Source organism: Chamaea fasciata, unplaced genomic scaffold (genome assembly GCF_029207755.1).
Source record: "Chamaea fasciata isolate MVZ Bird 193981 ecotype frontalis unplaced genomic scaffold, bChaFas1.0.hap1 SCAF_11, whole genome shotgun sequence".
NCBI lineage: Eukaryota > Metazoa > Chordata > Aves > Passeriformes > Sylviidae > Chamaea > Chamaea fasciata.
Window position 1 is genome coordinate 15,897,973 of NW_027094096.1, and position 26,157 is coordinate 15,924,129.

The window sequence follows — 26,157 nt, forward strand, 5'->3', positions numbered from 1 at the left end:
GGAGGGAGTGAGAAATCGTGCCCGATGAGCACACACCCTGCCCTGCTCAGCTGGCGCCGTGCACGTCCCTCCCCGTTTGCCGTGGTGCTGCCCCTGCAGCCACGACCCGCACCCTGCTAATGAGTCTTTACTTCCCCTTGAGGTGGAAGATGCCACATCCTCTCTCCCTTTTCTGGCTAATTACACTGAAACAAAAGGGGAGATGCACTTCACCAGGAATGCTACCCAGCCTGTGAGTCCCCCACCCAGCGGGATGAGGTGGGAGCTCCTAATGGCACGGATACAGGAGCCAGCATCCAGCCTCCCACTCTTCTTGCTCAACTGCTGGCGCCGCCAGACAGAAGATAACAAACATCTCTGCTGCTCTTGTGATGGGCCTAGCAGCTAAAGGAAATTTCCAGGTCAGAAATTCCTGCTGGGTAGCCCAGGCTGTGGGGAAGAGCTGCAACTCCAACTTGCCCCCACTGTAAACACTGCATAGTACTGGGGACACCCCACGTGCTGCACACCCCAGGCACTGCCTTGGGTTGTCCCCTGCTGCCTTCAAACTTCATCTCACTACCAGCACTTCCACCCTTCCCAAGAAATGACATGGCTTCTGCTAATTCTTTCTAAATACCTACAGCTTCTGGGGAAAACCCAGATTCTTTCCAGCTAGATTCTCTGGATGGGCTTCATCTCCTGTGAAACACCTTAACATCTCTGTTCTGCTTCCTGGCCGTGGGGGCCCTACTTCAAAAACACAACAACAAACAAACAAACAAACAAAATCCAATTTCGTTCAGCTCTCTGGTTCCTGGGGCTTTTTCAGACAGCAGCTGGTCACTGCCGGTGTAGGATCCAGGATGCCTTCACCTGCCCATCTTCGTGTGGCTGCTGGCAACCCTGGCAGGGCTTTCAGTCATGTCCAATTTCCTCACCTCCGAGGCAAGGCTGAAATCTTCTGAGACAGCTGCTGCCCATGGCCTGACTGTAACGTACTTGGCTTAATGGTTACTGGCCGGTATTTTACCCTTGGGTGAAATGATAAGGTTCTGGGCCAGGTGGAACACATTCAGTCATCTCTTCTTTGGGGCAAGCTGTTAAAGTTGTGCAAAATTGAGTCTGTGTGGGGTTTTGGTGCCTGGGTTTTTACTGTGAGCCCGAAACCTCTAATGCACAGTACAATCCTGCCTGCTAATAGCTCCTAAACAACTGACTCCCTCCTGTTCAATCACTAATTAAGCAGCAGGAAAACTAGAATATAAACCATAATAGAAGCAACTGTATTGCTACCCAGTCACTTAAAGCTGGAATAAAACTTTACTCTAAGGAGAGCAAATCACCCTCAGTGGCAGGCAGAAACAACCACAGGCTGCTCCTCCAGCTAAGGGAAGCCCTGCCCAGGATTTTGAAAGGATGTTGTGGGTTTGAGGCTCAGGCCAGAGGGAGAGAACTGGCGCCCACAGGTCAGTGCTCAGGGTTGGGTATTTGCTCAGCATCAGCCTTGAGAGACCAAATACTGCCCTGAGGGGAGGGCACTGAGCACTGGGCACTGCTCTGGGGCTAGGCTTCTTACACACGGGCACTGTGGCATCTCCCAGGCACAGCGTGGGGGAGGTGATCCATTACCTCCTGTTACTGTGGAAAACATCCCCATGGAAATACTCTTGTTCACCTTCAGGCCAGCAGCTCTCTACAGGCTCAGCAAGGGCTGCTTGACGGTGTCCTTGGAATAAGGAATCGATGCCTTTATCTCGCATTTTGCCACGGCGCGTGGATAATTTGATGCAATTGTGTAGCCGCCCACGCCTTTAATTAATCAAAGAATTTTTCATGCAGCACTGTGCAATATTTTATTTCCTAACATCCCTGCTATGGTGTACTAGGGTCTGTTGTAACATTTCTTACCCAATTCCAGCACTGAGGGCTATGCAGCCAAGAAGAAGATGGATCACATGTGTGGAAATCTTCAGTGTTGTCTCCAGAAGCGGCTGCCAAGGAATCAGAAGCTGAATTAATCAGAGGCTCACAAAGAGATTTGGGAAAACAAAACAAAAATAAAAAAGAACCAGCCAACAAACGAAAACAACCTCAGGAAGAAAACAGGAAGAAGTCAGCAGATTTCCTGGGGTTTCACTTAGGAATCTCAGGAAAAACTGGAGGACACCAGAAGTTCTCCTAAAAAACTGGGAAACACCTTGCTAGAGTTCACTGTTCTAGGACAGAGCTGAAAATCCCTTCCAAGGGGCCACCACAGCACTTTCACCTTCAAACCTTCTTCTGCCCAGCTTCATGTTGGTGCTGCTGATGGGACAAAGGGAAGTGCAGGTAAAGCCTGAAGGATGGTTGCACTGAATGCTGAACACCTGAACAGGAGTACCTGAAAAACCCCTGTCCACACCTGAGAGCTGAGCAGCCCTCACACACCTTTGGGTGTAAATGAGTATTTTTTTCCAGGCTCCCTGAAAATTGTGGTGACCCCAGCCAGGAAAGCTGGGCTGGAACCTGGAGACCAAGGCAGGGGTGAGCACTTGGTGACTTGCTGCTGAGCTGAGAGGCGGCCTTACATGAGCACTGCCCATGACTGCCTGCACAGCACCTTCTCTCCCGGCCAGCCAGGGTGGGTGCCATCCTCTCCAGCTCCCCAGCTCCTCCCTGGGAGCTGCACACCGCCTCCATGGCACAGCCCCGAGGTGCAGCAGTTGCCTGCCCAGCGCTGGGGGCTCTTCTCACGTTTGGCCTCCCCAGAGCAGGACCTGCGTGTGCCAGGGTGAGCTTTGAAAGGTGCATCATCACACTGAGGCGCAGGCAGCTCACACACAGCCTGCGGGCTGTGCCAGCAGCCCCCGGGAGAGCCCCTGGAGCAGCACCTGGAGCCGCACAGGTGCACACGGGGTGCCGGGCTCCCCACCCAGACTGGCTGAGCCGCCTGCCGTGGGAGCTGCGCCGGCCGCTGCTGCTGCCGTGGGAGTTCCTGGCCGCGGCGTGCGCTCTCTGCAAAACACCCGGTGGTATTTTCTCAGCTGGAAGAAGCGATGTGTATCGCTCTGGCAGGGAAGACTTCTGCAGCCAGGGCTCTGTGTGTGTGTGCGTGAAGAGAGGTGGGGCACCCCTCCTGCCCTCGGGCAGGGCACGCACGGCGCTGGGAGCCCGGGGCGCTGGTGCACGCTGGCTTTGGCTGTGGGTGTTGCAGCACGGGGCACCCGTGCAGGGCTGCTGCCTCCAGCGTGCCTCCTGGGGTGGGAAGGCTCTGCCTCTGAAGGCATCTCTGGGCAGAGGTTCACCAACGGAGGGCACAGCTACCGGCTTCTTGCACCTAAAGCCTCCCTGGGGTGACAGCAGTCATCTCTCCTGGTTTGGCAGCTGGTGGGTTTTGATCTTCATCTTCTGAATTTCTCATTTGTGCTGGTCTGGGTTGGGATGGACACAACACTGCGGGATCCCCTGTGTGCACGGCAAAGGGCAGGGGAGCAGCAGCTTTCCCAAGAGGTGGCCGCAGGAAGATTTGTTTTGGAGCACCAACAAGTAACTCGCTTATTCCACCCATGTAAAATAAACAAACGGGAGTTTCTGCTGCCTCCCTCGCACGCGGGGTGCAGGGGGCGAGCAGAGGCGCGTTGATAACCCCGTGCCCGCGCTGTGAGCTCCGGCGGTGGCCGGGGGGACACGCGGGTCCCTCGGGGCGGGAGCGGGGCCCTGCACCGAGCTGAGCCTGCGGTGCCACGTGGGACCGCCAGGGGGCAGTGGCTGCCCGGCAGCGCTTTGAGCGCTCCCCTCGCTTTTGTGATTTTTGTGATTTTTGCTCCGCAAATCCCCTCGACAGGGAACCCACGGGGCGGGACACGATGGACACGGGAGAGTCCTCAGCTTCTGTGCAGCCAGATCTCACCTAGTCTCAATTGGTTGTGGTTTTTTTGGTTTGTTGTTTTTGGTTTTTTATTTTAATACAAGTTTGGACCTCTCCCCTCCATCTCCTCCTCCCCCCCCCCCCCCCCCCCCCCCCTTTTTTTTTTTCTTTTTATTTTTTTTTCAGAATGCTCCAAGACACTCGTTTTGAGACTGCTGGCCGCTGAACAGAAGAGGAGAAGCACCATCTCTTCCCTAGGCCTGCTGATTTGTTTCATTGTTCCCCTTCAGCCCGGAGCAGTTTCTTTGCTGCACGTGGCTGTGCCCTGGCCGTGTCTCGCAGTGAAGCCTCAAGCTTTCAGAACACAGCGAAGTTGATTGTACAGACAGAGCTACCCTGCTAAATATTAACAAACAAGCTTAGTCTTCCCTTGGCCTTGATGCAGGCAATAATGAGACTGCATCTTCCAGGGCAGTGATGATTCAGAGTGGGAATCTAATATGCTCTGAATGGGTCCCCAGGGACTTTCTTGCCGCTGATGATGCAGAGAGCCTAATCTCCTACCCTAGGCTGTTGGGAGACACAATGTAAGCATCTCCCTTGCATGCTGTAATGGTTGGTATCAGCCCAGCTGCTGGTGAGTAATTGCTGAGCATGCCAGCAGGCACACACCTCCTGTTGGAGCACGTATCCCCATCATCCGGGGAAGTGGCACAGCCAAAAAGCCACTGGCTGCTGTGCCCACAAAGGCACAGGGCAGTGCACTGCAACAGGAGTGAGAAAATCAGCTGAATGGTGCATGGAGACCCTCACTAAACCACCTTAGAGCACTCAAACTGAAATCCAGCTGTCCATGGGTCATTTAGGGATATTGCTGTGGGAGCAGGTGGGGCATGGCACTGCTGTGACTGCGGTCACCAAGGCAGAAACACACTGGGCACAATCAATGTCCTCAGATGTAGTAGGGACCCTTCAGGCCCTGGCTTCAATGCTACAGGTACACAGCCACTGTATACCACCCTCATTAATGTCTCTCAGTGCTCATCCATGCCCTGGACTTGTAGCTGCAGGTCCCATAACCTGCCCCAATTCCTGCATCTCTTGCCCCCTAGTCCCATAAAGTCTTTCCTTCACTCACCTGTGGCCCCAGGCACCTGGCTTATCTCATGAAGGCAGACCTGATGTTCCTAAGAATAAAACATATGACACTAGGAGTGTTTGCCAGGAAGTCAAAATATTTTAGCAAAACCAGTTAATTCCCCAAACACCCCCCAAAAACCCACTTTAACCAGTCTGAGCCAAGGAAATCCAGAGCAACACTCACCCAGCAGCAGGGCAGGACTGCAGTGGGCAGCCCTGCAACATCCACAGGCAGACAAATGGGGTGCAGAGGAGCTCTGACTCCTCACTGAATTAAAGGCACTTACTAACTAACTGCTGTTGCAGTGCACTTACATGCAAATCTAAAATCACCTGGTTTCACAGTGCTGATGTTAAGATCATTGGGAAGGGAACCATATACAGTTGGAGAGGTTGGGCATGTAGCAGTTGATGGGGCCCAGATAAGGATAGAAAATCTTAGAAAGGACAACCACCATACACCTCTGAATAAAATTTTGGCTCCATCATCTTAGGGAAGCAAGCTGGGAGAAAGCCACAGCCAGCTCTTGCCAACAGAGCATAAAGATTAGCTTCCTTCCTGTTTATTTGACCTTCATGGCCAGTATCAAATATCAACAATAAGGCTCCAAAACTCCAGCCACCGCCTTTTGCTATGTGCTCAGGAAGACAACTCTGCCATGGGTCACAGAGAGGCAAAACAACTCAGGACCCAGAAACCACCAGCTGGAGCCTGGCAGGCAGTGAGAGATGTTTGCCAAATCTCTCTGGCACAGGCTCAGCCCACAGGGGGCCAGGCAGGGCAGCCCTGCAGGGCTCCCCACTAACCCCCACCCAGCAAACGACAAGAGGTACACATTCCACAGCTCAGTGAATCAGAAGGGCAAACAGCCCAAGCTCTGGCATGGTGCAGGGCTGGGCTGCCCACATGGTTTTTCCTATGGAGAAACAACTTGGGAAGAGGTAGAATGGGACGCCAGGTCCTGCAATCCTTCCCCCATGGCACAGGCAGCTGCTTTGCCATCAGGAAGGGGGTTTGCTAAGGCACACAGGACAGGAAGAGCATGATGAGCAAGACAGCCTCCACAGGCTCCACTGGGACACTTGCCACGCTTTGTTGGGTCCGGGTAAGTTTCATTCCAGGGGACTGCTAGCTTCAGCACACTTAGGACTAACAGCAGAGAAGGGCATGCACGTCTTCAGAGGTCCACCCAGGCTTGCAAAACACAGCTGGAAGCTCCTAATGGATCCCTGCCCTGAAAACTTTGTGCATGTATACAAAGCATCCCAATATCCAAAGACGAAATTCTAACAGATATGGGTGGAGGGCAAAAGGAACAGCAGCAGCTTGGGATTCCTCAGCACTGAAACCCTTGCTGTAACTTAAGCAAAGTAGAGGTTCCTCACTTCAGCAGTGGATCACAGCAGCCAGAAATTACCACCACATTTGAAGCCTACCTGTTCAATGGAAACTGAAATTTTATTTTATGTGATCCAATTCGCTCATCTAGAGGGGCAGGATCCTTCAGCTGAAACAGCAAATTCTCACAGCTGTTCTAGAAGCACTTCTCTCTTTTGAGAACAATATACTATTTTTTAATATCACATTCAGGCAACCCCCAATGGCCAGAGTGCAACCAAGGTGCTGTTACCCTCTGAATATTGATATCTGGAGTCAACTACTTCTCTAATCATTTGGGAAAAGGGAAAAGCAGCAACAATCAGAACCAAAGAAATCAGGCAGGCATTCCCTACCCCAATTAAACCAGCTCCTAAGGGAGGTTGGGACAGCCTCTTCTTTTAAGACCTTGGCGGGGTTTTCTTTTCACTCTCCCCCTTCCTAAGCATCCTCCCCCCAGCCATAACCCATAAAAACTGTATGACAAAAAGCCATGGGCCCCCTGTCAGAAACCACTGAATAAGCTGGGCTGTTAATGTGGTGGCCCATGGACAACATTAAGTCCCCAGCTGATGGAGGCTGCTCCCATCCCCTTCAGGACAGCCACCCCCACTGGCTCTGCGCTGTTTCTTACTTCAAATCCTTGGAAGAAAAATTGAGATGCAAAGGAGAAGGAAATGGCTTTGCTAGGATGCATAAGGTGATGCACAAAGCCTTTGGTGTAAGGCTGTTTCCCAAGTGTGGATGTCAAAGGGCAGCACTGACCCTGCCTGCTCCAAGCACACCCTCCCCTCCAGCAGAACATGGAATGTGGGGCACTAACTGGTGCCCAGCTCAGAAACAAAGTAAGGAAATCTGATGAAAGGGCAAAAAACAGCCTTGCCAAAGGCTGAAGACTTCACAGTTCAGCAAGAGGTGTACACAGCTGACCTGCTGCATCTGTCAGAAAGGCAGTAGATGGATGTGTGATGGCACCTTGGACCACACCCTCCAGACAGATTCTGTGGGGACAGAAAACTGCACCCATGGGCAAAGGTGACACTGCCCCAGCTGCTCAGAGGACGACAGTTCCAAGAAGGCGCACGGGGAGGAAAAGAAGTTGTTTCAGAATTCAGAGTCATTTTCAGTTTTGGCTTTTATTTTCATTCACTTCAACAACAAGGTGTTCCAAAACACATCGAGGTCTTGGTGTAGGCAACACTGTCATTGCTACAAGCACTGGCAGATTCTCAGCTCAGTAAAGCCATAACACTTTGATGCATCAAAACAAAATCACAGCTCTACAGGGGAGGGCAAAAGCTACAGCAGTTCAGACTCTCTTGCAGATCCCAGTTATGCTCCATAGTGGCATACAGTAGAAAGGTTTTCACAGCATATATTTTAATCATTAGTGATGCAGCAGAAAAGCTCCATCTTGCTTCTGAGTTGAAAAGCAGATACTGAAGTTCCTGTACCAACTCTGGGCACAGCATTAACTGCATTAACCTTTACAGTCAGAAGCTCCCTAGATCCTAAAAATGACAGTGTCTTTTGCATCAATGTATGTACACAATACTGAAGCAGCTCAGAAGGACTAAACAATGGAGATGCAAAACCTCGGAGGTGAGAAGGGCACAGCCTAATTCACCTCCAGGGATTTGTAAAGTATCTGCACTAACATTTTCCCCACACTAACATTGCCCTGCTGAATTAATCATTGCATCAAGTCAAGAGCAGAATGACTTGCTTCTTCTGTACAATATAGAAAAAAAAAATAAAGAGATACATAGCAAGTTCTCACACTGAGCATGTTAAATACTTTGAAATCTAGGACACTGCTCTTTGAAGTGTTACAAAATAAAATGAATCCACAGGCGCTCAGTAACGTGCTCGCTCCCCCCTCAACTGCAAAGTAACACAGTAATCTCAGTATGAAAAATACAAATATATTCATCCAGTGATTCGTTGTCTCCGGCATAAAAATAATAATTAAAAAACAGAAAAACAAACAACAACATTTTATTCTTGTTCTGTAAGACCTTGTAGCCCAAGAGGAAATAAAAATGGTCATGTTACGCGGTAGGAAAACAAAAAATTACACATACAAAAACATATTTATGTACAGAATTGACAGTGTAGCCATCTGGCATTACCATTTACAGCTAACCAAAACAGGCTTGCACAGCTACCAAAAGGCAGTCTTTGAATGCAACACAGTCCTGGCATCAGGCACAGATCAGACATCTGGCACAACAGACAGATGGAGGATGCTAACCATATTGGACTTAAATGAAATACGTGACACAGAGCAGGGCCCATAAGCAGCCACTGCATTGAGACAGGAATATTCAGCTGTAGCAAGGTAGGATAACAAGTAATTTAAGCTGCTGTTTTCATCTTTCCCCAGTCATAAAAAAAAAAAAAAAAGTCAGGCTTACTGTTGAAAAGAGCAAGCCAACTTGAAAGCAGCTGTGCTGAGCCTTGCTCCTCAGCTTAAGGCCTTAGAGTCTTGGTACCTTGGCTAACAAAAATGTGAAAACACACATTGTTCAGTTATTTGTCCACAAGACCACTGGCAGTCAGAGGAAATGCCTCAGAGCACAACTGTGGTAGAACCAGTAACAAAAAAAGGAGAAAAATCAATTTCTCATGTAAACATGGCTTATTGAAGTAACAACACCCATAATACCAGGAAATGATCCTTGATTTAAGGCAGCTTGTGGTTATTTTTTTAGTATCCACTTCTAGTTGCTTGTCACTTAACCTATAGCAACAAACACAAGAGGTTCCAACCCATTACAGATATATCTAAAGACAAGTCTGGTTTCCTCCCAAGTAAAGTAATCTAGCATGGTCTAAACAAAAGGTTGTCTGAGTTCAGGATAGCTGAAGCCCTACAAACCGCTCTCACTCCTCCATTTAACTGGAGGGCAAATCCTTATGCTAAACTAGCCAGGCTGCATGTGTGGCAAAGCCTAATTCTACAGCTTAAATGTCAGTAGTATTACAGCACGGTTAAAGGTTGGGTGGGGGCAGAATTCAAGAGTGACCAGTAGCTTTATTTACACTTCCAAGCCTGAAACGAGCAAACCAGGACATACATATGAATGTATATCCAAAACAAGAAGACAGCAGGCTTGGTTTTTCCAGAGAAGGCGAGGGAAAAGGAAAAAGTAGGATGCAGGTGCTGTGAGCGCTGGCCTGCCCAGCAAAGTGCATGTGCTGTCTCCGCTGGAGAATATTACACATGAACAGAGCACTCAGCTCCATGGGAAGAGGCTGTTTAAGTGCAAGTTCAGCAGACTGATTCCCATTTATTTTTCAGATAAACTGTCAGTTCAGGGTTGGGTTGCTTTGGGTATTTTGCATTTGGTTTTGTTGTTGGGGTACATTTGGTTGCTTGGGTTTTTTTTTTTTTTCCAGGGTTTTGGGGTTTTTTTTGTTTTTTAGAATTTTCTTTTAACCTTCCTGCTTTTCAAAGTGGGATCGCCGGGTGAGAGAAACATGTTTGCAGGTCAGGGCAGCCACAAAGGTGTGTGAAGATACGAAAGTCAAGAAAAGAAGCCCTCTCCCCAAAGGAAAACTCAAAACAAGTTGGCCTTCTTAAGAAGGTCAACGGTTGCCAAGGAAATACCACCCACCTTCCCCCCTTAGCTCAGCTCTCCCTTGCAAGAGCTGTGGTGGAGGCTGCAGTCCAGGAGCACGACCTAGAGAGCACCCAGGGCATGACCTAGCGGGAGCACACAAGAAGGTTCCCTCCGCCCTCCGCCCGGGGCTGCGGTACCAAGCAGAAGGAAGACAAACGAAGGGCTGAGCAGTTCGTGGCCGGGGCGGGGTGGAGGGTAGGGCCCACGGGTCTCACTCCCCCTCCTCCTTGATGCGTTGCTGTTTGTTGCGCCGGGCGTCCATGTCGAAGTTGAAGTCGTTCCACTCGTCGCGCGGTGGGAAGGAGATGGTCTGGCGCAGCGTGAAGCGCACGGCGTCGATCACCCGCTCCCCGCGCGTCTCGCTGGAGCCCACGCTCACCGTGGAGGCGCCGCTGGGGGTGCGCAGCAGGTGGGGAGGGGAGGAGAAGTCATGGAGCTGCCGGTGGTCCAGGATGCCCTTCCAGATGGCATGGCGGAACTGCTCCGGGATCTTGAGGCTCACCAGATCCTGCAAGGCAAGGGGCGGGGGTTAGCAAGGGAATGCCAGGGCGAGCTGGGCTCCGGGAGTGAACACAGCCTCTGGGCCACCAAGAGCCACCAAAGCTGCTAAAATCCAGGTGGCCACAATGCGCAGCAGGAGACAAACCACTACTCCTGGGAATGGTGGTTCACTCTGGAACAGGCAGGTGTGGCCAGGAGTCTATCTCAGTCTATCAAAGGCACAAAGTCTATCTTTAAGTTGCACAAAACACTTGTTCATGCATAAGACGTCACCTAAAGCTAGAAGCTTAACTGGACCACAAGACCTCCACGGCAACCGCAGGGAGATCTGCTGGCTGGCTGTGGTGGGGGATGCTGGGCTGCTGAAGATGAATGGCTTTGAAAATTTCCATGTTCATTTCAAAGCCTGCAAAAGGGTTTTAGAATCCAAGCCTGAGCTCCAGTATTCGGAGCTCTGGGTGTGACTCTGTAGGAACCGTATTAATTACTTTAATATAACCAAATTTAGTAACAGACACATAGCCTTAGAAAACTTGTACTTTGAGGCCCCATCACTTCTGGTGCAAAACCTGAGGGTTGCATTACCTAAACTCTGGGATACACATTATCAGCTTCTGAAAAAATTAGCAATCAACTTCAGTTAATTTGGGTCAGCTTTTCTAATTAGAGCAGCAGCAGAAGGAAGGCAGCCCATGCTAGGGAGCAAAAGCACCACAGTCTCCCAGAGTCTCGGGGAAAAAATACAGGACAGCCAGCTCAGAAGAGAGCAATGGCCCCAGAGTGGAAGCAGCAACCCTGCAGCTAAAGCCATGCAAGAGTAAAAAAGGGAAAACAACAAACAGGGATGAGATGCCAGTGGCAAGGGAAGATGATTAAGCTAAGGCCAGAAAACAGAAGCAGGGAGGGGAAAATGCAGACCACTTCTGGAGAGCCTACTTGTCTGCAGGCGAGTGAGGTGTAAACTGAAACCGAGCCTTGCAGAATTAACAGGCGCGTGGGCTGGGGCCACTTCGGGGGCTCAGACAGACAGAGGTGGGGAAGGGGAGACACTCCTTCTCCGTGCCAGCCAAGGCAGTTACAGTGCTGACCCCAAGTCCAGCCTCTCTTCACCTCACAACATCTCTTCTCTATGTGCAACAGCCTTAAATCAAACTAACCAGGTAAAAATAAAAGTACACTGAGTCTGATTTCTGACCTGTTCCTAAAGCAGGGCCGAGAGTGCAAACAAAGGAAATGGTGAGGAGTTACTTACATCCATGGAGTAATGCTCAATCTGATAGATGGTGGTCAGCCCCTGGGTCGTGAAATAATCCACACAGGATGAGCAGCCCAACCTCGCTAAGAAGCTGCAGAGGAGGAAGGAAGGAAGGAGAGAGAAAATAGGATCACCCTGGCTGCAACAGCCCAAACCACAGAAAAACCAAACACTCAGCCAATCTGCAGCAACAGAAACAGAGCTTTCACCCTTGGCCTGACCTCATCCAAGACATCCCAGGCCAGCAAGCCATATCACTGCCACATCAAATCAATGAGGGAGTCCTTCAGCTCAGCACCAGCAGACAGCCCTAATGGCAGCATCTTGCCGTAGTCAAGAGCTGGTGCTGCACAGCCTGGGTCTTGAGGCAGGAGGGCTCACGCAGACCCTCCTGCCAGGTCGTGTCACCCAGAAGGTGGCTGAGCCCATGGCAGCCTGGTGCATGCACAGAGGGCTTCAGCAAAGCATGGGGTCTAGGGCTCAGACATGTCATGCACTGCCGATCAGCACATTCTTCCCTAAATATAAAGGATTCCTCATTTATGGGCAGCATCTTTCAACTGGTTTGACCTCACAAAGGGCAGAGGGGCTTCTGACCCCAGCCATGGCTTGTCAAGTGGCCAGAGGGGGAAAAAGAAAAAAACCAAGAAATGTTTGCAAGACAGCCTGGCACCCTCAAACTCCACTAGTCCAACAGATGCTGCGTCCCTCAGCTTTCTTGCAGTCCTAACATCCCTGTTTCTCTCAGCCGCTCAGAGGTGGGGATTTGAGGCTCGGTGCCCAGAGGGTGCCAGCCTCGGGAGTGCCAAGGGTCCCGTAGGATCCGGTGCTCCAGGACCATTCAGGCTCCTGAGCCAGGGCTCTGCTCCCTCGGTGTGGGCAGCATGCCGGGCAGCCTGCTCCGCTCACCTGACGATGCTGCAGTCTGAGGGGTATGGAGGAGGGGGGGTGCAGTGGGACGTTGAAGGCATGGAGAGGGGAGGAGGCAGCGCCTGCGTGGGGCTGAGGCCATTCATGTCACCGGTCATGGCCATGTGGGTGCCCATCATAGGAACTGCAGGAGAGAAGAAGGAGGAGCACATTGTTAGCAGGCACGCCCAGACCCTGGCTTTGCCCCCAGCACGGCACCCAAGGACAGCACCCACAGCTGAAGCAGCCTGAAATGCCCTGTAAAACTCTGCACAGGGTGAGCTCACGAGCAGTTTCAGGCAGGGCCCAGGACCAGATGATAGACAGTCCTTCTGGAGCTCTCCCCTCCCAGGAGAAAGTGCCACCCTCAACGTCACCTTCCCTCCCAGACAGCCTGGATAGAAATCCTGGCTTACCCTGCCACAGGAGAGGAGCAGGACAGAACCAGCAGAGTAACCTAATACAGCAACCAAACAGCTTTGTTTTCAGAGACAGCAAGAGCACCAGAAGGGGCTCAGCAACAGGTGTGGGCAAGAGTCCAGCTGTTTTGAAATAAATTAAAAAACAAAACACAAACCAAAAAAGCCCCAACAAAACTCAGCCCCCGCAACCATGTCTGTCATCCTGGATTTACAGGACTGCTGAGTGCACAGCAGCAGCCAGGAGGAACAGAACTGTGAGATGTTTCCTTTGAAATTAAGAACTGTCTTAATTGAACTGAGGGAAAAAAATGTTGCCAACGTTTGCATCTCCTCTGCTGGGAAAGGAAGAAGACACAAGTCTTGAAAGCCAGAGGACAGTGCAGCCAACTAGATCTGCAGCAAGAAGCAGCTCTGTTCACTCTGTGAGGCTCTGAGCAGGATGCTGAAGCCTTGCCCCGTGGCACACCAGTGAGCAATATTCATTTGGCTCCGTAGGTTTACAGCGAATGACTCCAGGCTCTCCCGCTTAACACCAGCCACGTGGAGATGCCAAGTCTCCTTGTCCAGACTAGCAGGAAGCAGGCAGGGAACAGGAGAAGAAGGAATAAGAGTTTCTTACTGTTGGTTCCCATGCTGTCGGGGATGGTGGTTGGGGTCAGGGCATTGCGCTGCTGGGGGTTGATGAGCTGGCTGACCGAGGGCAGCTTGTTCATGCTGTTCATTTTGCTGAGTGGTGGAGAGTTGGAGCCATAGGAGGACTGTGACTGCATGGAGGTCCTGCAAACCAAGGAGATGTTAGGACAGGGATCACAGCAGCTGGCTGTTGAGAGTGTGCACCCAAGGGGCTACATGGCCAGTGAAATTACTGACACCATAGGAGCATCACAGCTAAAGATCACTGGAGAATGAGTCAGCAGGAAATAATAGGTTTCCCAGATATTCTCAGCACTTAAAAAAAGTGAAGTACCAAAAAAAGGAAAGCTTAACTTTTGGTTGAAACTTTTTATTTAAGGAGAAATGGCTATGCAAGTTTTTCAGTTGAAAAGAATATATGGAAAGCCAGCAAACATCTGCCAAGACTTGAAGAGTATTTTTAAGTTAAACTCTCCTTGTGGTCAAAGACTTTTTTATAGGAACGAGAACTGAGGAAACCATTTCAAACCATCCTAAATGCCCCTGAAACCTGCCTGCAGAAACAGTTTTCAGATTGGGTCATGCTTATCACCTTGGCTTTTTTTTCAAAATTCCTAGTGATTCATATAATCAGGCCATTCTCAGGTGCACGTGTAATAGCCAGAGGCTCCTTGCTCAAGAGAGATTCCATGCACCATTCCAGGGACCACTACTGAGATGGTCAGAGCTGCCTGGGATGCCGACAGGCAGCTTTTGCTGGTGTTAAGGCAAACCTGGTATCCAAACTCTGCAGGCTGCTTGCAAAGGGGATCAGGTTCCTGCTACCACCTGACAACAGCACTAGCCTCCCTCAAGTCCATCCAGCATATTCGTGAAGTGGGCCAGAGAGGCTTGCCAGAGCTCCCCTGCTGCCCAGCCCCGAGGGTCCCAGCTGCAATCCTGCCATGTAAGTGATCCAGACTGCCTGTGAATTCAGACTGCTTCTGAATGGCAGCCCAGCTCCCAGATCGAGTTACGGCTGTGGCATCCCATCTGGAGTGGGGTCTTATGTGGGATATGCAGAAAATTATCATTAAAGCCCGTCCCAAACAGCACAATTGGCACAGCCCCACCATGCCACAAGGGAGCAGGTTTTTCTCTCTCTGACACCAGGGGCATTTGTAGGACGGAGCAAAGGTTTGGGAGATGTGCCTGCTTTCCCAGGCACAAGTACCCTCAAGCCATGATCACCCTGCAGAGCACAGGTCACTCAGCTTGCCACAGAGCCTGGCACTCATATCACACTGACCCCATGGTGAGTGTCCAAGGGCATATTCCCATCTTATTTCCCACTGGGAAACTTGTTCCCATCTGGGTATAACTGGTTACACCAATTCCTGGGAACTAGCTTTTCTTCTATGCAAATAGAATAATTATTACTCCAAATAAGCAAAGTGTAAAAGGAAAGAAAAGGCTTATTCCTAGACAATTTATTAAAACCTTCAGCACTCAAGGTCAAGTTCCATACAATTACATTGTCTTCAGCTTCCTGCACTTTCAAGACTTGCAGTGCTGGGTGGAGAAAACATCTATGCTAACAGGCTACAGTATCTAAGGCCCTGAAGAAACGTTACCTAATTACACAATTACAGGAGGTACAGAAGGGTGTGAACTGTCCTTTGGCAGTGAAGATGCAGGACAAGATCCAGCAAACTTCACAGACTCAAGGAAGTGGAAAGCACAAGAAGCTTCACAAATTAATATTAACGATGGCAGCAACTCCCAAGGGGAAGTGAAACCAAGCCACGAAGTTCAGACCCAACTTTTCAGAGTGAAGGGAATGATTCGGATCTGAGATTTCAATTCCCCAATTATGAAAGCTGAGGCCAGCTATGAAATTCAAGTCAACATGGCCCTTAGCCTAAAAGGGTTCTCTGTTTAGGACCAATGAGTATTTCTGCTTTATGGGTTCAGGCACTTATCTTAACTGAGCTTCAGGTGAAATTAATACACACCTGAAGGGTCTCTTATGGCAAAATCTGCATGATCTGCAAGTGAGGAGGTCAATGAACACAGCAAAATTCCAAATCAAATCAACAAAGGCTTCCCAAAAGACACTGAGTTGCATTGCTTGAGGTCAAGAGTGGATCCATCTTTGCCCTCTCCACCATCAATAGTGATCTCAGCAGAGCTAATTAGGAGACTACAAAATACTTTGAGGGTAAAAGAAAAACAAAAAACAATCAAACACAAGCCAACCCAAAACTTTAGAAAATACTTTAGAAAACAAATGTATACTTTAACACATAGCTTAGGGACTCCACTCTTATCTCATTCATACTCATAAGAGCCAAGACTAACACAATTGAGTTCAAGGGAATAAAACAGAAAACAAAAGCATTTTTCTTTGTACCCACACTAGTTTCAACTAAGCTATTCCACCACGTGAGCAGATGTTTAAAAGGCCTACAGAAAGCCATCTAGCCAAAGAGAAGTCACAAGATAAACCAAGATGCAAAATTTTATTGAAAATTAATGTCACACATCAATATTGCAAGAGCCTTAGAAACACAAGAAAATGTTTTTGGTATTAAGCACAAGGACTACATGGTGTTTGAGCCATTTAAAATATATTGCTTTTTTTCCTCGATTTTTTAAAACAGATATAAGAATGTCATGCACAGTGATTTTAATTCAAATTGTACTTACGAAGTCTCAAGAAAGATTAGAAGTCAGAGCATTAACATTTCTTTGATATCAACGCCAATGAAATGCATTTTAATATCAAGGTATAAAGACTTCAATTAAGAGACTATTATACTTCTTGGAACAGTCTGATACAAAAGGCACTGACTGAGTCACATTCTGCAACTGAGTTTTCTCTCTTCAAGAGGCTATGTAATTATTTAGCAAATAACATTTGTAGTTATGCAAGCTCATATGAGGGCAATCAGTCTCTCATGCTTCAAGGCATATACTGATCATCTCAAGAGGTCAAGAAGGAACTTCCTTGTCCCATATATGAACAAAGTTCAGCTCACAGGCTACCTCGTATAACTCTGCATTTTCCCAGCTCACTGGATACCAGCCCTTCACCAGAGGCAGCAAACTGCTGGGACAGACCAACTACCTGCTTGAGCAGATCAGAGTCCTCGAGAACTAGAGGAGCACACAGCCATGTAAGCAACCTTAAATGACTTCAAAGGGTCATTAAATGCAACTGGGCAGTTCAGGCTCAGAGTTAAAAGATTTCATCCAAGCCCCTGTGCCTACAGTTTGCTGTCCCTGCAGACCCTGTGCCAGTCAAGTAGAATCAGAGCTGTCCAGTTCTGTGTCTGCCCTCCCTTTCAGAAGCAACACCAAAGATCACATTCCAGGTTCACACACGGCCATTGTGCTCATGGACAATGGTTTTTAAACCAAGCTTTCCCACAGGGCTGCAGAACACTGGGGTGTCGCTGATGTAGTCTAAGACAGCACACAAGTGACACAGATGATGCTTGGTTTCATTCGTCTGCTTTGAAAGCCCATGAAGCAGCAGGACACTAAAAAGCAGAGGGATGCCCTTGCTCCCCACATCCCAAACTGCTGCTGCTCTAAAGCAAGCAACAGTGCATCTTTTCAATCACTCCAGTGGTTTGAAGGCTTGGTACCTCACTGGGAGCATGGAAAGGAGGAGCTCCAGTAGTTACTGGGCAGACAGGAACTACAGCACAGAGACAGGGGTGGCAATAATGACTCCTCTTAGATTTCAGGTATGAGAATTTCTCAAGGCAGGCCGTGGATGCAATCTGCTCTCCAGGGAATGGAGCTGTAATAAAGGGAGTGGATATATCTCAAGTAGTTGACACAGACTGATATAACCTGACTACCTGATAAGGCCCAATTAGTCCACTTGGTTATTCCTTGAAAGGAAAAGGTTTACATTCCTGAAGACACAGAGATGGCAAAGAAACATTGAAAAGAGAGCTGGGAAAAAGTTTTCATTTTATCTGCAGAGGACAGACTACAAAGCAACTCAAATTGCTTTCAGCTCCAGGTATTTGATAAAAGAAAAACAGAGTAGCACCTTCTAATATAACCACCTGGTAGTTGGAAAGCAAATCAAGTCACCACTAAGATCAGCGTCACAATCGTCATCCTCTTGTAGCCAAGTGGGACAAATCAGAAAGGCTTTCCAGAAAACAGTAGGATCCAAATAATTTACATTCTTGTTTAGTGGAAGCCTGAGATGTTGTATTGCTCATTACAGTACAAGGCATTTCCTAGAGGCCACACCAAATGATTAACTGGAATCTTCCAGTGCAGGCTGTGGATGCCTTCTATCTTCTGGTGGGCTGCCTTCTCAAACTTGCTGGTGGACAGGCCCAGGAGCAGTGCTCTCGATACAGATCAGTATTTCCCTGCCACACAACTTCCATATTGCCATCCAGAAGCAGACAATACAAAAATCCAGGAGTAAACCTTCACTGGAAGAACAGAAAACAGTGCCAAACGTAATATTATGTCTGGGCTGCATTTATAGTTCAGGTTCCCACCTCTCACAGGGAAAGGAATCACACTGCCTTTCTTTTCCCAAATAAAAAGGCACAGAACAATAGTGACCTGCTTTGTGAGCTCAAAGAACTTCCTGGAATTTCCAGGCAAGGTAACAAGGCGCTTGATTTTGATTAGCTTTACACAAGGAACAACAGTAGAGCTGCAACTGTATGAAACAGGCACTGCTAGTGTTTAATTAGCTGTTATTTATATACTTAACCCCAGTTTGGGGGGCTCTTTTCCATCAGCCCTCCTCCACACTACTATGGTAGAGCAAATCCTGCTAAGACATTGGAGATAGCCAGAGATGGGATATGGCTCCCAAAGGAGATATCAGTACAAGTCATCACCTGCTCAGATCCCTGCTCTGCTGCCTGGAAGCAGATGATGTGCTGGTCAGAGATAAGCATCTTCCCTGACTGCATCAGGCTTTTTTTCCTCAGTGGGTGGCCAGGAGGCCTGCTCCTTTGGGAGGCACCTTCTCTTCACATTGCCTAACCTCAAGTTTGTCAGAGCTGTGTATCCATCTGCCCTAAATAAATCCAGCAGACTGCACTGCAGGGCACACAGGCCCCCAGCAGGATTTATACAGCCTCCCTGAGCTTCTCAGGAGCTGCTGATCACTGGCATTTGCAACCAATCTCTGCTCCCCAGCCACTGTTCCTGGTGTACACCTTCAGTACATTCCACACATTCCTATGTCTTGCTGCTGTGAACATTGGAGGGCTCCTCAGAAGCAATGCCTGAGAGTGTGGGTTGAAGAACCCTTCTCTCCCAGCATCAGGGGCTGTTCTTCACATAAAGATGTTTGAGCACCTCTCAGTGGGCAAAATGTCCACTCTCAAGTCCCTCCTCCCTCACTGGAAGTATCCACATCCAGTGCCATGCTCAACGTGGCCAGCTTAACTCCATGGCACATCATTTGCCTGTCGATTGTTCCTCTTTTGTGACAGTCTGGGCTTGACACAAACCCCTCCTAGCCTTGGCTATTTATTAATAGCTTTCAGAAACAGAGTTTGATAAAAGCAGCGTGAGAATTTACAAGTCCTTGCTGAGAAAGAGTCTTCTGTGCAGGACTTGCTAAACCCAGATGTGCTTCATGGACACAAAGACCCTCTGGTTGTAGGATTAATGGGCAAGGTGGACACAGCCTGAGGCCACTTGGCTGAGAGTAAACTGCAACATGTGACGGCACTGCTTGCCTCTGAACTATGAGGCTTGGAGAGAAGGGGCAAAAGACAGGAGAGTTGATGAAAATGCTAAGGCAACATCTAGTAACTTCTGAACATCTGTAAGGAAAGGGGCAAGCTCCAACCCTTTTTCACAGGTAGGAGCACCAGGGATTTTTGGACACTCTACCCTCTACACCCTGAGCTGCAAAGGGAGGGGGACACTGGGCACATGGATATTGTTACAACTCTACCACATGTTCAACTTGTGCAGTTCAGCCCACCACTTGGATCAAGCCCACAGAGTCGGAAGGAACTCGCTAAGTTCAGTAAAGCTGGATCAGTGTCAGCAGTGCTGCTGCAAAGTCAAAGTCATACGGCCTTCCATGCAATTTTGATATACCTTACATCAGACCCCTTAAGGTTGGAAGTGGAAACAATTCATGATACCAAAGTCAAGGGCACTTCTACAGAAAAAAAAATTGATTTCTTAGCAGTGCCAGTTCATATAATTATTACCTCTCCCTGTCCAGCAGTATGAATACATCAGCTACTTACTATTAGTGCATGACCAGCACTGAAACAGGCCAAAATTGACTATCACAGACCATTTAAACACACATCCTCTGCTTCCATCCCCCCAGTCCATGGACACATTTTCTTAACTTAAACAAGACAAAAGGCATTTTAAAATTGAGACCTGCTCAGAGAAACCCTGCCCAATTTCACAAATACAGAAATAAGAAGAAAAGAGTGTCAACACATTACAAAAACAGGGAAAAAAAAGTTACACCAAGACAGACAACATCGTGGTTCCCAACCTCGCAATGCTATGGGCTACAGCTAAGAGGTCTGTAGAAGTGTCTGTTGTTTTTGCAAACTTTGAGTCCCTTCAGAAGTTTACTCTCACTATTCACTCTGCTGCTATCAGGCTGTGTATTTGCCCCACTGTTCCTAGTCCTGCCAGCTGGGCAAAGTGACCCTGCCAGCTCGGTTTATGGATATACTGATGGGTTTGGGGGGCTGGAATGTTTTAGGATAGCATCAGTCTGTTTGGGAGGGTCTCTCCTTGAGTCCGTGAGTTCACTCCTGAAGCAGGCCGAAAGGAGACTGTAAAGAAGGAACCAGAGAAAAGAAAAAGATGAATGTACAGGACCCTTTGCCAGCCACCAAGAGAGAAACAGTCACTTTCCACCTTCATGATCACAGTATGGGCTTTCAAAGAGGGAAAAAGCAGATGTCTTAGCACCTACAGTGAGGGTATGTAATAGGGAGATTTAGGAAGCTGGAAAGCCCCAGGCATGATTGAGTGCTTGGCAAGGAAGGGAAAACAACCAGTTGATAGGGAAATCTGATTCTGTCCTAGTCTCATGGGTACAAATAAGGCCCCGATAATGTTTCCTGTGACAAATACAGGAGGAACAAAAGCATTCAACCAAAGGGAAAAAGGAGTAGCAGCTTCCACTGAGTCCACTTCTAACTACAATCACTTCAAAACCAGAAGCTGATGCTAGAGAGGGAGAACCATGCCTATTTGCCATACTGATCACAGCTCAACTACTCCCCTTTGAAAAGCTGAGGGGTCCCTGGGGCCACCAGCTGATGCAGAGGGCACCGTATCCTCAGAGCCCACACCGCACTTCTACTTGGTTCCTTTCATCTTGGCCATTCCATAGTGAGAACACTATCCAGGTGCCTGGAGTTCACATGCAAACACAGCAATACAAAACCAAACCAAATCATGCAAAAATCCACTATTAGTTTTCACACCAAAAGCGAGATTAATGAAGTAAAGGTACAAAGAACACCTTCCCCAGCAGCCTCCTTCCCACAACAGCAAGCACTGGGATCCTTGCAGCTCACAGCTCAGCTGGGGCACTCCAGGCATTGGATAGTTCAGTTCTGTCACAGCTCACTAATGAGGGCAATCCCTTCTCATTTGAATTATGAGTTGTGCTGCTCACTAGACTGAAAGACAGCCAGTGGGCTCGTAGCTGCAGCCCTGCTGATAGGAAAGAAATGTTTGCTGGGGTACAAGATTCCACTTGGATGTAAGAGCCCTCTTCTTGGCAACCTTTGGAAGACTTTGTGAAAACCCTTCGATCCCAGGAGTTGGGCTTGGTGATCCTTATGAACTTTCTGGGTCCCTTACAACTTGAAATATTCTGTGATTCTCTGCTGCAGGAAACTGAAATACAGATAGTTCTGAAAACAGTGCTCAGCAAGGTGAAATCCACCGCATGAAACAGTGTTTTCTAGTGAAATCCTTAAAGGTTGTGCTGGTAGCTCCCTGAGAATATTGATGGTAAACACATTTCACAGTAGGGTAATGAGGAAACATTCCCTCCCCAAAGCATGAACCACCTCTGATATCTCTCACAGCAGTAATCATCTGGCAAATCTATGTTTTACACAAAAGGTACCAGACTGTGAACTCTTTTAAAAAAATGTGTGTGCTGCAGCTCAAGTATGGGCCCCAGGAAAAAGGAAGAATAGAAACCAAATTTAAAAAAAAAAACAACAAAAAACCCCCACCTTCCCACCTATGATCATGAAGGTATTTGGCATAACAGTAAATAGGAGAAAACCACGCACAAAGGAGCAAGCAGAGAGAGGAGATGAGACAGAGAAATGTTGTGGTCTAGCACAATGTGGAGCATCGCAGTATTTTGGTCATCAAAAGGGACACAAAAGAATTCTAATTGTCACCAGATTTGTCCTTTCTATTCTATAACAGTGAGAGAGCTGCATCTGCTGGCCTATCAAATGCACCGCTGGTCTGTATGTGCACAAGAGCCATTATATAGTTGTTTTCCAAGATGACATTTATAATTGTAAAACTACCTTTCACCATGATCATCTCAACCTTGCTTTTCCTACTCTTCAAAAAAGATTAAGCTTTCCAGCTTTAGCTTTCCACGTTGTAGGAGTGACAGAGAAACCTCTTTCCACACACCTAGACAGCTTTTCTATGTTAACCACTGCCCCAAAAAGTAAACTGAAGAATCCAGCAGTTCTTCCACCAAGGTGAGACTCTGGAGCACACGTGGGCGCTGCTCCATTTGGAGAAGGAGGAGCAAAAGGCAACTTTCAAACATTCCATTCCCACAGAGCCCTGCTGGGACCTACAGCTTCCTACAGATTCCACCTTGGTCACAAGTACACACACTTTCCCAGCTCCTACTTTTCACACGTGTGTTGAACTAAAGGTCAACCGGGACCAACATTTTAAAGTACGTCCCTGCATACAAAGTGAAAGGCCAGAACAGATTCAAAAAGGAGTCCCTGTGCTCCTGAGTTTGGCCAGTCTGACAAGGAAGCAATGCCAAGACACTTCTCAGCAACCTGCTCACGTGCAAGGCTGCTCTTATATAAACCATCCTGTACAAAGCAGCTGAACTCCCCATCCTCACACTGAGACCTGAAGCTCCTCCTTTGGGGTGCAATTGCATCTTAGAGTCTTTTCTGCCTAAGCATCCCTTTGCCCTGAACACAATTCCTTCAGATACTAAGTCATACCATGGATTGTTGAGGAAAATGCACCAAAATCCAAAGTGCACCTAAGAAACTGTTGCCTGAGTATGCATTTCAGCACAGAGGACCTGCTTGATGGCAGGCCGTTGGCAGAGACAACTGCAGCAGCTCTGGACAAACACCTTAAGTTATTTTTCTGCACACTCCTGACACCCTAAAAAGCACTTAATCTTTCTCTTCTGCATCTGAGCACACTCAGCAACTGAGAAAAATGAGTATATACCTGGACAAGTGCCAGGAGACATGCCAAAAGACATTTCATTAAATTAAATGGCTGGACTCCTACATGCTGGTCTTAAAGGTAACACAAATACCAACCTCACTTGCTAGGAACCCATCCTACTGATATAGAAAGAATGAAAAAAGTAATTATGGCAAAGCCAACTGTCAGCACCAAGGGAAAGCTGTCATCTGCTGCTGTCCATTTCTGCTTCTAGAACCATTTCTCAGCTGAAATGACTGTGGTTCACATGAAGCTTTGAAGACAAGCAGCAGAGCACACAAAGGCCACAATGCCTGGGAGGTAGTAAATACAAGCTATAGTATATACAAACAGTGCAGATGACTGATAAAAGTAAATAATAACAGTGAGAATTTTAAGTGCCCCAAAGGAGTCCAGAGCCCCTGGATGCTCCAGACTTTTTGGCAGAATGCTTTTTTTCACACCTCCACAAGACTCCAGCTGACACTAAAAACACACAGGTCGAAATGTGAACACATGCAGAGATCTGGCAGAAAGCTGTGGTATTGCAGAAGTCCTGAGACAAGGCCAAGGCACTGAAATAAATCCCTACAGGCTCAAGTGGGACTTATGTGGTGCCTTGGCCCCATGCTAACCTCTGCAGAGGAATGAGTTATACCCACAGCCTCCTGACGCGAGAGCTCCCCAGCAGGAACGCGGGAGATCCGAAGCACTACCGCTGGCAGCCACCGACAGCCCGGGGCTGTTTTCTGTCACCCGAGACAGCAGGTGAAGCAATGCCCATGAATGACACTGCTCACGGCCGTCTGTGAAGTCATTCTCTGCCCAAAGCCTCTGACTGCAAAGCTTTGCAAACCCAGACACCTAATTCAGCCTTCCTTCTCCCCATCCTCCTCACACTTACAACACTCAGATCAATCCCAGCGCAGCCCTGAGTTCAGACGGGACGGAAAATTTCTCATGAGTAATGCAAAGAGTCATCTGGCAAAGTGCAGCTTTTGACAATACTTTAAAAGCATGTACAGAATCTTTCTCTGAAGTGCCCATCAGCCGCAAAGGAAATTTTTTGTGCTTCAACTTTGCTCTCGACTTTCAGCTGCCTGTTTTATCGCTGAACAACCTGTACTATTGTTGTACCACTGAGACACCAACCCTCCAGTGCGTGAGAGATGCACTGCAGGGGGGCCCAAGCACTTGGCTGAGTCCCAGTTCTACATACTGTTAGCAAGATGGTCAGATGGATACTCTGGAGAAGGCACTGGAGATGGTTCCACGTTTGCTGCCATTCCCATGGAGCAATGGGAGAGGAGTGCACCCAGCCTGTGCTCCCCACAGCTGGGATGGGCACATGCAGCAGGTTTCTGACCACAGGCTGTCAATGGCTCTGCCTTACTGTGCTGTGGGCTCTGGCTGGAAGTCAGAAACGAGGCACTGAGCCCATCCTCATCCACCCTCTGAGGCCAAAAGTTGAAATACTTGAATGAAAGACTAGAGAGGGACCTTGCAAGCAGTCAGGATGTGCACCTGGGGAAGGAGGACTGCTTTGTCCCATTGCTCAGCCCTGTGAACAACTGTGCAGAAGCTTTCTGTGTCTCTCTCCTCTCTCCCCACTGCTCTGACACTGCAGGCACACTGGTACTCACTGCTTCTGGAGCAAGTGCTGGTGCTGCTGCTGCTGCTGCTGCCGGTAGGTCTCAATCGTGTGCTGGGGAAGGTACTGCATCAGCTCCAGGGACTCTTTGATCTTCAGGAGCATTTCGTACGTTTCCCGGCCCCTCACCTGAATCACAGGAAAAGGTAAGGGGGTTGGGGGAGAAAGAAAAGCTTTAAAGGACTGCATTTTTTGACCTCATTGATAGTCACCTTAGAAAGTTTTAGGTAATGTCAAGTAAACAACCAGAGCAGGATGCAAATGTGCTGTTTATACACTGTGCTCACACAATGGAACTGCTAAGCCTTGCTCTAGAACTGCAGCAAATAATGTTGAAGAGTGATAATCTCACACTGCAGACTGATGAACATCTTGGGGTTGTCATATGGCTCAGCATGAATCTATGCTAGCCAAAAGCAACATTCTGATCCAACCTATTTAGACAGAAAATGTGTTTACTTGCCTCAGATGTAAGCAGATCTGGTGCTGAATCTTACATGCCCTCAGAAAAGACAGCACATGAATTTAGGAGCTGGGTTTGGCTCTCGCTTCTCCTCCAAGCACACCATGATTTGTCATTTATCCAACTAAACATGGCTCATGGGAAGGAGCTAAATAGCCAATTAGAGATATTTCTTGCCCTTTCCAAGTCTGCAGTTAATAAAGCCTATTTCACTTCTATCACTGCATTACAATTGCAATACACATAAAAGCCACAGAAGCATCCACCTATCAGTAAGACAACACACAGTTTTTTAGAGAAAGGTCAAGTGCCACAGACCCAGAAATGACAGAGGAGGAAACCTAGTTAGATCACAAAGACAGTGTTTCCACCAGGACAGAGAGATCCCTTGGGATATTCTCATATGCCTTGCATAAACCATTCTTAGCACCTAGTGGGATTTTTAATTTTTTATTTGGAGTATGTATTTAAAATTAGTAACTCATGGGATTAAAGAAAATAAAAATTATTCTTTCACACTCCAGCCCCATCCTGAGTTCTCTCTGAAGTCTAGGTGAGCCTCGAGTCATCTTCACCATCAAAGATACTAAACATAGGGTAAGTAAAAAGATAGAGAGAACTCACCGGCAAGTACAAGAGCTCATCATCTGGGGAACGTCTTTTTTTGATAGATGTCATCTGTATGCCGTGAGTTCCTTGTCGAAAAGCTGCAAGAGAAATCCCAAAGACATCCCATTAAAAAAAAAAAAAAAAAAAAAAGGAGGGGAGAGGGAGGGGAGGAGCATACAAAGAAGAAAAAGGCAAGAAGAGATACACAAAAGAGATATGAAGTGCATGACCAGCTCAAATCTGTAGTGCTCTGAAGGGATCTCTGCCCCAGCCATTCCAGAAATGTCCTTGCAGCTCCTGGCTCCATAAGACAGACAC

General features: G+C 48.1%; 1 protein-coding gene and 1 long non-coding RNA gene across 5 annotated transcripts in view; both read right to left on the minus strand.

Moving 5' to 3' along the window:
• LOC136295349 (uncharacterized) lies at positions 1-2,317 on the minus strand. Its single transcript, XR_010722646.1, has 3 exons — positions 2,073-2,317; positions 1,891-1,973; positions 1-1,791 (listed from the first exon to the last, which is right to left on the minus strand). It is a non-coding gene; the product is annotated as an uncharacterized lncRNA (long non-coding RNA).
• A 5,146-nt stretch (positions 2,318-7,463) lies between these two features.
• TP63 (tumor protein p63) overlaps positions 7,464-26,157 on the minus strand; it is a 101,970-nt gene continuing 83,276 nt past the window's right edge. For all 4 annotated transcript variants that reach the window (XM_066193356.1, XM_066193357.1, XM_066193358.1 and 1 more), the window contains exons 9-14: positions 25,855-25,937; positions 24,760-24,896; positions 13,680-13,837; positions 12,639-12,783; positions 11,727-11,820; positions 7,464-10,481 (exon numbers count right to left, since the gene is read on the minus strand). In XM_066193356.1, the coding sequence (XP_066049453.1) occupies positions 10,185-10,481; positions 11,727-11,820; positions 12,639-12,783; positions 13,680-13,837; positions 24,760-24,896; positions 25,855-25,937 (914 nt within the window). In that variant the 3' untranslated portion in view covers positions 7,464-10,184. The remainder of the gene's footprint in view (positions 10,482-11,726; positions 11,821-12,638; positions 12,784-13,679; positions 13,838-24,759; positions 24,897-25,854; positions 25,938-26,157) is intronic.